The sequence below is a fragment of the Phascolarctos cinereus genome, unplaced genomic scaffold, assembly GCF_003287225.1.
Source record: "Phascolarctos cinereus isolate Bilbo 61053 unplaced genomic scaffold, phaCin_HiC Scaffold_726;HRSCAF=1367, whole genome shotgun sequence".
NCBI lineage: Eukaryota > Metazoa > Chordata > Mammalia > Diprotodontia > Phascolarctidae > Phascolarctos > Phascolarctos cinereus.
In genome coordinates, this window is record NW_027556098.1 from 232,389,717 (window position 1) to 232,404,692 (window position 14,976).

General features: G+C 39.5%; 1 protein-coding gene across 1 annotated transcript in view; it reads right to left on the reverse strand.

Annotated features, from left to right (window-relative positions):
- Positions 1-6,238: 6,238 nt before the first annotated feature.
- Positions 6,239-14,976, reverse strand: part of DAPL1 (death associated protein like 1) — a 34,464-nt gene continuing 25,726 nt past the window's right edge. Inside the window, exon 4 of the mRNA XM_021004920.2 lies at positions 6,239-6,597. Within this exon, the coding sequence (XP_020860579.1) occupies positions 6,481-6,597 (117 nt within the window). The 3' untranslated portion in view covers positions 6,239-6,480. The remainder of the gene's footprint in view (positions 6,598-14,976) is intronic.

Consider the following 14,976-nt stretch of genomic DNA (forward strand, 5'->3'; position numbering starts at 1 on the left):
AACTTCATAGTTGTAGGGCTAAGATTCCCAATGCACTCTAATAGTTGCAGCAAGATTTTTTACCACTTGCCATGAGGACTGAACTATCGGGCAGGTAGGAGGACTACCCAGTGCAAATACAAATAAACCACTTAGGTCCTTCTACTTTGAAAAGAGGCAATAGGAAGGGATAGGAACTGTAAGGTATTCTGCAGGGGAGGTAGTTTGCTGTAGGAATCTGTGGGAAAGTATAGTTTTATGTATGTAAAGAGAATTTCCCTTATTATCTACTTTGCTATGCTAGCTAATGTATTTTGTTCTGAACTAATGTGTTCCCTTGGTGATCTAGTAAAAGGAACATTGGTGGGGGCTTTTGAGCTGTGGTTTTGAGTGTATCCTGACACAAAGTGTGCTTTGAATCTGGGGCATATGGGTGTGTTTCTAAATAAATAGAATATTCTTATAAACTGATTCTCAATATTTGATTTCATTGATACCATCCTGGTTGCTTCCTGAGCTTGGCTAAGGTTTCATGAACTTCTCCAGAGTGAAGCACTTCCCCAACACTATCATCCTTATTCTATTTAGAGAAAGCATCATATCTTCCACTAAAATCTTAATCCAAAGTTTCAACATGGTATGGAGATAATCCTGGTTCTTTCAGGCTATGCTCCTGGGTCAGAAATTGTGGCAAGTTTGGCCAAGCTCTAAAGACTTGATGTACAGACCTTGGACAGACCATGTGCCTACCCTTTTACATCTATGTCAACATATATAGTTTTTTAGATATTGGACAAGATTTCTGTATCTATTGCTTTTGTCATTTCTTATGGCACAATACTTTTTCATTATGTTCATGCACCAAAATTTGTTCTGTCATTCCTCAATGGGCAAATATCCACTTTGTTTTCAGTTCTTTAAAGAAACAAAAAGTGCCACTATTTATATGCTATGAATATTTTTTTACATATGAGTCCTTTCTTTCTGTCTCTGATCTCTTTGGGTGGTATATACCTAGTGGTGATATTGCCACTACTGGTGGGAAAAGCTATGCACAATTTAGGGACTTTGGGCATGATTCCAAACTGCATTCCAGAATGGTTGGAATAGTTCACAGCTCCATCAACAATGCATGAGTGTATTTCTTCTTCCACAGATTCTCTAAAAACTATCATTTTCCCTTTTTTGTTGTATTTGCCAAAAAAGGGGGGGGAGTTTATATTACTTTTTACATGAATGATTTCTGATAAATTAACTGGTACAACAAGAGGAGAAAGAAATAGGCCACACGCATGAAAGTTGAGAAACTAAGAGATTTGTTGAAGGATATTCTTTGTAGCTAGCAGACATCTTAGGTGGGTAGTGAATAGATGTTCCGCAGGTCTATTTCTTCACCTGAATTTCCACCAGTTATCTGGAAACACAGGGTCTTAGATCAGCCAGTGGAGGAAAGGTGATGTGGGAATGGAAAAGTAGGTAGTTCACCAAGGTGCTAGTTGGGAAGAAAGAGGGATGGTGACCCTCAGGTTTCTTAGAAGAATTTCAGGAGAACAGAGATGGATTTCCACTGGCAATGTGAGCAGTGCAGGAGCCTATTGTTTCAGATTCCCTAATGGGGTAGGAATGGGGAGATGAGGGGAAGATATTGGCACAAAACCCCACCTTGTGTTAGTACCACAGTGGTGGTGGGAGGGTAGGGTGGAGTAGGGGGAATGGTGAGTACAGTCTCAGAACCCATCCCCCAAGATGACTTACAAGCTTCCCTTCTTTATACCACTCACATTTTAGGCCAGTGACTAGCTAAGTGTGATGGCAAGAGTATATTCAAGGGGCTCGCCTTTATTATCTCTTTTTAAGCTTCAAAAATTTTATTTATGAGAACTAGGATGCTACAAAGAACACAATCACAATTTTGGAAGCAAGGAGGGCTCTCCATAATTTAGGGATGTAAGGCAAAATAGTAAATCAGCATAGGTAAGTGGAAGCTAACAAAGTATTCCAAGGAGTTTTTTACTCCATATCTTTTGATTGAGCTGAGCCAAGGGGAAAAGCCTTGGAACTTGCTTCTCTGGGAAAAACAGTAGCATCTTTGCTTTAAGGAATTAGTGCTTTCCCCTTGAATTCTTCAACTGAATGGTGTCCTAGAGTGTGGGGGAAGGGAGGGGAGAATTTCACCAGGATTCTAAAGTTAGGAAAACCAAAGGTCTCCATTTACCAATATACATTAATGTGTATGTAAATATTTTCTAGCAAAGAATAGAAATTCATTTACATTCACATGCTTATAGGATTGTGGTGGAAGATTGGTACTTGAAATGACAAAAATCCTAAATAACAAAAACCTTCATGTGAATGTATGAATATGCATGTATGAATATATATACATATATACATACACACATATGTATGTATCTGTACACACACACATGCACACACACACACACACACATTAACAGAGTGATAGAGAACAACAAAGACCAAAGATTATGGAAAGTACTGCGGAAATTAAAATCTCTTGGCTCTGCCAGATTAGGTTGGCAGTGCCCTTCCTTCCACCCTTTCCCCCCTTCTTTGCCATTCTCCATTTCCCTCATAGGTTCACTCTTGGGGTTGGGCTTAAGCAATGCCAGTTTGCTAGTGTTGTAAAACAATGCAAACAAACAAAAATAAGGACCCTTGTCCCTGAAACTCATCTAGGCCTTATCTACCTAGTGGACTGCCTAATGAGCAAAAGTCAGTCAGCCTAGTTAGAACTTTGAGCATTGATAACAACCGTTTCTTTTCCTGAGACATCTACAAGAATGCCACCCCATACATTGTCACAAGGACAGCCCAATGTAACTGGTTGTGGCAGCTCCCCTGCTTCTCTTTCTTTCTTTCTTTCCTTCTTTCCTTCTTTCTTTCCTTCCTTCTTTCCTTCTTTCCTTCCTTTCTTTCTTTCTTTCTTTCTTTCTTTCTTTCTTTCTTTCTTTCTTTCTTTCTTTCTTTCTTTCTTTCTTTCTTTCTTTCTTTCTTGGCAATCAGGGTTAAGTGATTTGCCCAAGGTCACACAGCTAGTACATGGCAAGTGTTTGGTTTGAGGCCGGATTTGAACTCAGGTCCTCTGACTTCAGGGCCGGTGCTCTATTCACTGCGCCACCTAGCTGCCCCTTCCCCTGCTTTTCTTCAGCATCAGTGTTGATCCTAGCCATGGTACTGACTATTTCTGCACTAGATGGTACAGTAGATAGAGTGCTGGGCCTGGAATCAGGAAGACCTGAGTTCAAATGCGCACTCAGATACCTATTAGCTGTAATAACAACAACAACAACTAGAAAGGAAGTCTTAGAAAGGGAATACTCTTCATGCAGCATTTTTTGTTTGTTTTGATAAATATTTATTGTTCAGTTGTGTCCAACTCTTTGTGACCCCATTTGGGGTTTTCTTGGCTAAGATACAGGAGTGGTTTGCCATTTCCTTCTCCAGCTTATTTTACAGATGAGGAAACTGAGGCAAACAGGGTTAAGTGACTTGCCCAGGGTCACACAGCTAGTAAGCATCTGAGGCCAGGTTTGAACTCGGAGGAGTTTTCCTAACTTTAAATCTAGCACTCTATCCACTGTGCCACCTATCTGTGTGTGTGTGTGTGTGTGTGTGTGTGTGTGTGTGTGTGTCTGGTCTTTATGTGTACCTGGAGAAAACTAGTTCACATTTGCCAGAGCATAGACATTCTTCCTTCATAGTACATCTGCACTGGCTGGTCCTCATTTTTGGAATGCCCTTTCTCTGTCTTCATCTCTTACCCTCCTTGCTTTCCTTCAAGTCCCAGCTAAAACCCCATTTTCTTTTCTTTTTTTTTTTAGGCAATTGGGATTAAGTGACTTGCCCAGGGTCACACAGCTAGTAAGTGTCAAGTGTTTGGTCTGAGACCAGATTTGAACTCAGGTCCTCCTGACTTCAGGGCCGGTGCTCTATCCACTGCACCACCTAGCTGCCCTTAAAACCCCATTTTCTATAAGATACTTTTCCTGTTCCTTTTACAACTAGGGTCTTCCCTTTGTTATCTCCTATGTGTTCTGTATATAACACGTTTGATTTATTTGTTCGAGTGTTGTCTCTCCCATTAGACGGTGAGCTCCCTGAAGAGCAGGGACTTGTCTTTTGCCTTTCTTTGTATCCCCAGAATTTAGCATAGTGCCTGACATAGTAGGTGCTTAATAAATGCTTATTGACTTGACTTTCTGTGCCATAAGGTTGCCAATGTTTCTAAACTAGCTGCTTATTGGCTGCCTTCCCTAGTGATGCCTGCACTAACTCTAAGCCTTTACTGAACGTCTCCATGTTTCCACATCTAGTTCTCCCTTTCTCTGATTCTTCCTTCTTGTCCTTGGCTCCATTGATATTTCCAGGATTCTGACAGAAAGAAGCACCTTTTCCCCTCCTCCCACCTTTTTTGCTATGCCTTTTCTACTTGAGACAGAGTCTCGAATTTTAAAAGTACGTGAAAGACTTCTATTCTCCATTGTAAAGAAGGTTCCCAGAACTGTGTTTGATACACAATAAATAGGTAGGTGTTGTGGTGGATAGCGTGCTGGGCCTGGAGTCAGGAAGATTCATCTCTCTGAGTTAAAATCTGGCCTCAGACCCTTACTAGGTGTGGGATGCCTGGCAAGTCACTTAATCCTGTTTGCCTCAGTTTCCTCATCTATAAAATAAGCTGGAGAAGGAAATGGCAAACCATTCCAGTATCTTTGCCAAGAAAACCCCAAATGGGGTCATGAAGTGTCAGACACAACTGAAAAAGAACTGAATGACAAAATAGATAGCAAGTATCCAAAGCAGGCTTTGAACCCAAATCTTCCAGACTCCAACTCCAGCACACCACCAACTTGTATTGGAACAAATCCTGACTTGCCATGGAAAACCAAACTTTAGGTCATTTAAAATGTATTTTAAAATGTTTTGTAAAAACGTCACTCATGGGGCAGCTAGGTGGCGCAGTGGGTAGAGCACTGGTCTTGGATTCAGGAGGACCTGAGTTCAAATTTAGCCTCAGATACATAACACTTACTAGCTGTATGACCCTGGGCAAGTCACTTAACCCCATTGCCTAGCCCCCCCCAAAATAAAATGAAACAAACAAAAAAAACCCTCATCACTCATTCTAGATTTCCCTATTGTCCAGATTTATTCTCTTCCTAGAGAATATTATTTGAGAACACACACATGAACACATGTAAGATATATGAGAGAAGATGGAGGCACATACCTATTCACTCTTGGTCAGGTCCTTGGGCTTCCAGGAATTAAGAAACATTGGACATCGTGTTATAAATCTTCCCCCTTTTAGGAGTGGGCTTTCTATCTCTATATTTTGAGTGTGCAGAGTGTGTAAGGGATGAATATGAATACTCATCCGTGGTTGCCCACTTACCCCTGAATAAGGGGGCAGGATAAGCATCTGATTGTGACCTGATGATAGATGTTTGAGTTGGAAAGGAGCCTAAATGGCCTCTGGTACAACCTTCTCATTGTATAGACGAAGAAACTGAGGCCTAGAGAGGTTAAGTGTCTTGCTCAAGGTCATATAGTAGCTGGCAGGAGTAGTTTTGAACCCAGATCTTCCAAATCCAAATCACTGCTCTTTCCAACTTGCTGCATTGCCCTTGATTTCTGGCTACTAACTCACAAGTATGGAAAGGAGTCTATGCCGGCCATGTAGACTCAAAGCTGACAGCAACTGAAGGGAGAAGAGGTTCAAATAAAGCTTTACACCATCTTTGGCACAGATAATGTGAGCTGATAACTCACATTCTACAGCAAACTTCAGCATCATGGAACCTATAATGCCAGAGTAATAAATTTTCTATGGGTCCTGAGCAAATTAGCTGATGCCACTATAATTCTCCTCAAGTCCTTGCATGATTTGAAGGCGAAGAAAAAAAAGTCTATAGTTAACCTCACTCCAGACCTTTCCTGAGGAAACTTGAATGACATATTTGTTTGGGAAACTGGAAAAATCTACCTCATTAACTTGAGCAATTGAGGATGGCTGTAATAATGATAATACTTCGTATATTTGTGGAACATTTTACACTTTGGAAAGCATAATCTACTCTTCCTTTTAACTTCTTTCTATCAATTTCTGTGTAGTCCTTCAATCTGTGAAAAAGAATGTTAGGAAGAGAACATCCTGCCTTAGAAGATGAAGTTGGACATGGAAGAGGGTTTTTTTTTCATAATTGTTGTTGCAAAAATGACATAATCATGTATTACAAGATAACAGTGGGAAAAGGTTTTATTAGAGTACAAAATTATGACATAAGCCAAAAAACACAGAAAAGCACTGGATTTACATTCACAAATACTTGGTTGTCCGAAGTCAAAAGGGAAGTTCCCAAAAAACACTTTCTTTACCAAACATGTATGGTTAAATTTGTGGAAAATTTTGTTCTTTTTTCTTTTAGGTGAGATACCTGTGAGCTTTGCTGTCAGAGAGACATCTGTATTTTACTTCACAGCTCAGCATTTTCGAGGCTGTTGAATAATATAGATCCTCTTCGGTGGGACAGTCTTTTCCAGGCCAGGTCTTGGCTTCCGATGAGCCACCTGGACTGCAGCTGGAAATTTGTGGCTGATCTGTAAGGTAGGAACAAGAAGAAAAATGAAATGAGAAAATGATCAGTACTGAGATTTTCTATGCTTTGGTCTTGGAAGGAAACTTTTTTGATCATAAGATGTTAAAACAGTAGAAAGCTATCAGGTTACATGAGCTAGCTCTGTTGAGCTTGCCTGCATTCTCAGTAACTTCTTTAGCCCATACCTCTCACAAGGGCTAGATAAGTGTGGGTCTTCCCCATGACCTCCACCTCCATGCTACTTTTCTTAAAGACACAGATGACCAGTCATGCCAGAAATGAGTCACTTGCAGCATTAAAAAACATGATTGTAGTAACTTTGTGGCTGTGAGTCGTTATCTTTGAAAAGGGATGTGAAATCAGAAAAGCATTCTGAGAAGAAAAACCAGAATGGTGAGGATCTTTGAAGAAAGGTTAAGATAGCCTAGGTTATGTAGTTAATGAAGAGGAAGTCAAAGGATAATTTAATAACTTAAGCGTAAAGAAAATAACCATAAGAAGGTTGGTGGCCATCTTGAATAAAGAACTAGAGGAAATGAGCTTGAGTGATAGTAACAAATTTAGGACAAATCAGCAGTTCTCTAACTTTTTGGTCTTAGGATCCCTTTATACTCTTTTGGAGTATAAATAATTTGGAGTAAAAACAAACATAAAAAAATAAATAAATATTGGAGGATTCCCTCAAAAAGCTTTTTATTTTTGTGGGTTTATATCCATTGATACTTATCACATTAGAAATTAAAATATCTTAGTATTATTATGAAAACAGTTTTGACCTCCTGGACCTCCTGAAAGGGTCCCAGGGACCCCCAGTACTTCCTGCAGCACACTTTGAGAACACTTCAAATTTAGGTGAAATTTTCTCTATTTAAAAGAGCTATTTATTAAGAGGCAATGTGGTATGGTAGAAAGAGCTCCAGACCTGGGGTCAAGTGAAATGGATTCAAATCCCATCTTTGGATACTTATTTCCTATGTCACTTTGGACAAGTCACTTAACCCCAATGGCCTCAGTTTCCTCATTTGTAAAAAAGAAGAGGTTTTACTAGATGGCTGTTAAGATCTTCCTAACTAGTTCTATGATCACTGGCTTTGGAAGGAGCCTTAAATGTTACTTAGTCTAACCCTTTCTTCTTACAGCCTAGAGAACTTGGGTCAGTGCTCAGCTCTCCAGGTTCCTTTCAGTTGTAGGACTCTAAGCATCATAAATAAAATATTAATGGTCCCTAAGGGCATCTTCATCTCCCAGAAAGTAAGGCATTCTCTAAGTTTCAGGAAATTTCTATGGTAACCTTTACTGTAGAATTCCAAGTCAAAGAAGAAGGGGAGAAAAACTATTCTTTTTGGCTCTCAGTATTAAACTGCTTTGGAACCAAACCATGAGAAGTTGTCTGGTGTATTTTGGGCCATTCAAAGTCATTGCAAACATATGGGTATCCTATCTCCTGGTGAATGTTTTTGTTTTTGGTTCTTGGCATGCAGAGTTTTCTATCCTGGGAACTCCACTCAGAAAAAAATTAGTTTCCTCCCATTCTTAACAAATGAAGCCCAAAGGACAAGTCCTTGTTGAATGTGAGCAGAATAGTTTTAATGCAACTGAGGGAAAGACTGTGAATTTCTAGGTCCTTTTGGCTTCCTTAAGGGGAAAAAAATCAAGACCAGCATTTTCATTATTCCAGTGGAATCAAGTATTATCAGAATAGTAATGTAATACCAGAGACTTGGAGTAACTTTAAGAAGTCACCTGCTCTGGTTCACTCAGTGGCTAGGCTGAATGATGTCTCTGCCATCAGAAATCCCTTTTGAATTAACTTTATACTGGGTTCAAGGAGTTATAAACAGGGAGACAATTTGAAAGGTTATCCATCAGAAGCTTATGGTCCAACTTTATTTTCTTGGTCCAGATCTGTGACCTCATCAGTTTAAGGAGATCCAGGTATGAAAACTCCTTTCTGCAAAGTAGAATATCTACCCCAGCCTTAGAAAATTGCCTAAGAGGTTAAGTAACTTGGCCAGGGTCTCACAGCCAATATCCATACTAGATCCCAGGTCTTCCTGATTCTGAGGCTGACTCCCTATCACCAGACTGCCAAGGTCCAACTTGAGGTTAACAAAATTATTTTTAAAACAAACAAACCCCAAATCACACTTATGTAACTGAAATCTGGGCAGTTAGCCAGAGGGGAGGGTGGTGCAACATGAAAAAGAAAAAGGACCACAGGTAATATCATATTTAATTGTGGAGTTGGAAAAGGGGAAAGGAGGTGAGAGCTGAGAGTTGGAAAGACAAAGAAGGAAAGAAGGGGAAAAAACACAAGTTGGAAGCACACATTGTTTAATGTCATCATAATAACTGTTTTCCATTTGTTAAGCCCCAGTGTTACTTGGGAAACCTGTAAACTGGTAGGGATAGTTAAGTAGCTAAGGAAATGTTATTATAACACTATTCTACCCCTTATCTAGTGCGGAGCTTGCTCACTGTAATAGCCAGGAGGCTGAGTCAGTTTCCTTGTGCCTCTGTCAAGACAACAATGTGACCTAATAGAGTTTGGAAAAAAGAAAAAAAAATCATTGGGTGTCAGAAGGAAGTGGAAATAGCTTCAGTTAGGAAAATAGTTTAATAACCCTGGGCAGGTTTGCTAAGCTGAAGGATTTTTAATGCCAGATCTCCATTGGAAGTGGCATAGCAGGCTTCAGTGTTCCCTGTGCTATTTCCCACCTCATCTCCATCTTGGAAATGCTTGGTGGAGTTCAAGAAGAAGCTCAGGCTAGAACTAAATTGAATATAAATTAAGAAAACTATTATGAAGTAGTAAACAACAAAAGGGATAGGTCCAGAGAAACCTTAGAAAACTTGTATGATCTGATACAGAATGAAGTGAGCAGAACTAGGAGAAAAAATTTTACATTAATAACAATGTTTAAAGAAAAACATTATTTTGAAAGGCTTAAGAACCCTGGTCAATGTAATGATCAACCAAAATTCCGGAGGACAAATGGTGAAACATGCTACCAACCTCCTGACACAGAGATGATAGATTCAAGATGGAGGATGAGACATGAGGTTTTGGACGTGGCCGATGTGCGAATTTGTTTTGCTTGACTATGCACATTTGTTACAAGGGTCTTTTTCTTCCCACTTTTTTCAGTGGAAGTGGGGGTGGAGGGAGAAAAAAATATTTAATAAAAAAAAACAATAAAAGTCAAAAAAACAGATTAAAAATTTTTTAAAAGAACATAAATTAAAATGACCTACAAATGTGTTGGCAGAATGGAGCAGAGGCCAGAGAAGATCTATTCATTAAAGGTTGACCTAACAATAAGTACAGAGAATTTATGAACACATAACTCACAGAGAAAAAGGATGAGTGTATGTGTGTGTGTGTGTGTGTGTGTGTGTGTGTAGGCAAGATGTGTTTTTCAGCTGGTATTTGGCATCTAAACTTGGGGGAGCTCTGAATTTTTCATTATTACCCCTTGCAGAATAACAGCATTATTGGCAATTGAAGGGTTTTTTTTCCTTCCTTGCCTAGGCTTAAGGTAAGACAATCTTGATTTTGGCGGCTAAGTTTATAAAGCAGAGATATACTTTTGACTCTACATGAAAAAGGAGTTCACGGTCAGAACTAAATGGATGCCATTCAGCCCTCTATGACAGGGGGCAATAGAGTTGATGTTTCAAAGAAAATCAATAGAAATGTTTTTAAAAATCAGAGTATGCCTGCATTTGAGGCTTAATAGTCTTAAACACATTAATAGAGAGCTTTAAGATTTATGGTTACAGACTCTGAAAGGCAGTCTCAGAGTTAGGAAGACCTAGGTCCAAATCTAATTCTGATACATGCTGTCTGCGTAACCAGGGTGCATTGCTGAATCCCGCAGTGCTCCTGGCAACTGAAAAACTAAGCTGCAAGCCAGCTTCAGAATCTGCTGTGAGAGAGGGAGTTTTCTCATGGATAGCACCCTCCAATAAAGAAATCTAGGCCTAGGAAGAAACAAAACAAAATCAACAACAGAAAAATCCTCCAACTCACAGGGTTTTGGGGGAGAAAAGGCCTTTTGTAAGCCTCAAAGTGTTAGAAAAATACGAACTATTGACCTAACCCCGTTTGGCCGTGTTTTGTGGGAGTGAGGTTGGGACCCATGATTTCATCCATGTCGAGAATTCCCAGTAAGGCACCTCCCTCCAGAGATACAGCTCAGCAACCCTTTTGTAGTGAATGGTCTTAATTGCCTGGAGGCCCCAAGAGGCTACTTTGTTGGGGGGGTAGCACTTGAACTCAGGTTTTCCTCCCTCCAAAGCCAGGCCTCCATCTACTCTGCCATGCAGCCTCTCTGGTTATAACTAGCCTGTTCAAAAGAGAAAATCAAAAAGAATAAAAGTCTTTCTGGTTTTGGTTGTGAAAGCCGATTTTGAGGCGCGGAGACCAGTGCAGTTCTTCCCTTTCGAGCCCACATTTGCATGATAGTACCAGACAGCTATTTCTTCCTTTTAGTCTTTACAGGATGTTAACTTCAAAGTCTATCACTGGCACTTCAATTTCCACACACTGTTAAGCAAAGTGCTTACGACAAAACATCCAGACAGAGTCAGTGAAACTCAAAAATACTCCCCTGATAGACCCCTCATCTATAAAACAACAGAAAGCTTTTTCTTGAGAGCCTTCTGCCAATTCCATCTTACAGGCCTCGATGACCTTTCTGGCAACTTGGAAAATGGGCACAACTTTAACCTTGAATCCACCCACAACCCTATGTATGCATAGAATTTATCTAATACTCTTTCTTTCTTAAAAAAAAATTGTTTATTTTTAACATTCTTTTAAAAAATTTTTTTTGAGTTCTGAATTCTCTCCCCACCCAATGAGAAGTCAAGCAATATAATATCAATTATATAACACATTTAGTTTCAAAGTAGCTGTTTAGGGTTGTAGATCTAGAGGAAACTTTGGGGTCCTTTCATTTTACAGGGGTGAAAAACTCATGGAGGTTAAATGACCTGCCCAAGGTCACAGAAGTGGTGACTCTAGAATTCTGACTCTAGAATTAGTGTTCTTTCCACTGTGCCTAGCTGCTCCTGTCAAGCACAAACAAGCTATTGAGTTGATAGATCAGGTATTATTTTACTCAAAATCTGATTCATGTTCATTTTATTTTATTTAATAGATGAGGACCAGAGAATTTAGATGAGTTCTTCAAGGCAAAACAATAACAACAGCTAGCATTTCTATCATGTTTTAAGAATTGCAAAACACTTTACAAATATTATCTCATTTGATCCTGATCACCCTGTGAGGAAGGTGCTATTATCCCCATTTTTACCAATGAGGAAACCAAGGCAGAAAGACGATAAATGTCTTAATCAGAATCACACAAGCTAATAAGTGTCTGAGGCTAAATTTGAACTCAAGTTTTCCTTGATTCCAGATATAGCCTGGATGTGCCACTAGCATACAACTAGTAAATGAGGGAGGTGGATTTGATTTCTAGACCAGTCATATACATACTCTCTAAAGGGAAGCATCATCATTGTTGTTCATTTGTGTCCAACTCTTTGTGACCCCATTTGGTGTTTTCTTGGCAAAGATATTGGAGTGGTTTGCCATTTCCTTCTCCAACTCATTTTACAGATGAGGAAACTGAGGCAAACAGGGTTAAGTGACTTGCCCATGGTCACAGAGCTAGTAAGTGTCTGAGGCTAGATTTGAACTCACAAAAATGAATCTTCCTAAGTCCAAGCCTGGCACTCTACCCATTGTACCACCTAGCTGCCTAGGTATGAAGTTATAACTAATTCTAAAGGCTGGGACATAAGGTCATACAATCTAATGGCTAGAGACATGAATTAGGATTCCTCACTTCATGAAACTGGATTCCTCACTTTATGGTACTAGTTGTGCCCTATTACAAGGGGTGGTGGTATAAGTCTACTCTACCCTCATCCTTTAGGGATGTACTGATGATATCTGTGAGAAGGTGAAATAAGGTCTGTAAAGTTTATACAGCATGGGGTAGTGGAAAGAGTACTGTGCACAGAATCAAAGGCTTTGCCCTTTACTAGTTCGGTGACCACAGAAGAGCAAGTTACTTAACCTGAGACTCTGTTTCCTTATCTACAAAATGGGGATAAACACACTTGTACAATCTAACTGACAGGATCATGGTATGGAAATGCTTTGGGAAACAACACAATAAATACAATAATAAAGTATATCAAGTGTCTCAGAAATAAACAATATACTAAACAAGCATTTTGGTTGTGTGCATTTTTTGAAAACAATTTGCATTTGTTTATGCTTACAAATGGAAGTGGAGACAGGGTTTCATAAATTTAAATCCACAAACATAAAATGTCACATTTAAATTCATAAATTTGAATGTCATTAGGTTAAATTCTGCAAAAAACCCCTTTCCACCCCTAAAATTAAACAAAAAAGATTTAGAAGGAGCCATGTGGCCTTTTGTTCTTTGCATAATGAATAGGTCTATAGAGAGTGAGGAAAGGTCAGCAATTGGGTGAACATGTGAGAGATTTCTCAAATGTGGATATAATTCCAACCGATAGCCAACCTCTTGGCAGAAGTCTTTATAGATTTGTTTTGTATGCCATTCCTCACAAACTTAAAATCCTAGGTGAATTTTGGAGTGATGCTGGTATGTACACTATATTAAATATGTTTACATGATCCTCATCCCTTCTTTCCAGGAACTCCTAGAAAGGCCTCCTAGAATCCTGGGATTCTATGGAACAAAACTAAAAATGACGCCTTAGATTTAAGTCCTAAAGTAAACATGCAAATGAGCACAGGCACCAGGACTAGGGCTAGAAGAAAGTAAAAGCAATGAAAAAGTAATAATCTTAATGATGATCAGAAATATAACTCACTGCTCTGGATTGCCTTTCTTCAAGTACATTTAATGACAATCAATGTGGAAAAGTCTTTCGGACTGCACTGAATCCACCGCACCACGCTAAAAAGGCAGTCAGTGAACAGAGAAAAGGAAGTATGATCGGAAGTGGAAATAAAGGCTATGTTGCTTAGGCAGGACCTGTGCAACTCTGTGTACTGGGAAAAGATTGAGGAATGTGTGACATGGCAAATAAGAATAATTGCTGTCTTAAAATGTTTGAAGGGCTGTGGTGCAGAAGAGGGAGTCGGCTTGTTTTGCTCCAGAGAGCTGGACCAGAAACAATGGGTGGAAATTGCCGAAAGGCAGATTTCCATTTGATAGAAGGATATACTGGCTCTCACTTGGAGTGGTCCAAAAGTTGAATGGATTATATTACAATCGCTAAAGTGGCTGGGCACTTGATGACCAATCACCATTCCTCTCTTTGTTACAAGAGAGATTCCTAATCAGGTTTGGGTTGCACCAGAAGACCTCTGAAGACCCGCACAGTTTAGAAATTCAGTGGTTCTATTTGAGAGATCTGAATGAGTTGTCAGAATTGAAAGGCTGTTCTTTGTATCCAGAGCCTATGTTTTTCTCCTTTTAATATTCCAGATGGTGTTAGCACATTTTCATTTTACGGATACAAGAAAAAAAAACCTCTAAATCCAGAACAAAACATTTGAACAGACCCAGAAATTATAGCCAATAGTTATAGAGGGGAGCAGGGAAATGGAGCAGTAGAGGCTCATTTCATTCAAGTTGACAGCAATATCTTGCAGACCTCCTGTTCAGGCCTCTTGCCATTGGTTCGTGGAGATCGCAGTGCTTTTAACAAGGAAGGAGAGCAGAGTTACTATAGGTCTTCCTTGTAATAAGCTTGAGAAGCCTTCTTTAGTTCCTCCCCCTTGGCAAATAGTAGGTCCTTAAAAATGCTTATTGAATTGATGACAAATGTAAGAACGTCAGAAGATGTTCTCATTAGGGTAGCTAGGTGATGCAGTGGATAGAGCCCTGGGCCTAGGAAGACCTGAGTTCAAATCTGGCCTCACATATTTACTAGCTGTGTGACCTTAGGCATGTCACTTAGCACCTTTTGCCTCAGTTTACTCATCTGGAAAATGACCTGGAGAATGAAACCATTCCAGTATCTTTGCCAAGAAAACCCCAAATGGGGTCACAAAGAGTTGGACATGAGTAAACAGCTTCTTACTTCAGTGTCTATGTAATTTCCACTATACACTTCGCAGGAGTGTGGTAAGGAAGACTTAACCACCAACATCTAAAAATATTAATACCAGCTAACATTTATATAGAACTTACTGTGTGCCAGGAATTTGTGCTAAGTGCTTTACAATTATTATCTCATTTGATTATCGCGATAACCTTGGGAGATAGGTACTATTATTATCTCCATTTTGCAGTTGAGGAAACTGAGGCAAACAGGTTAAGTGATTTGCCCAGAGTCACACAGCTAGTGAGTGTCTGAG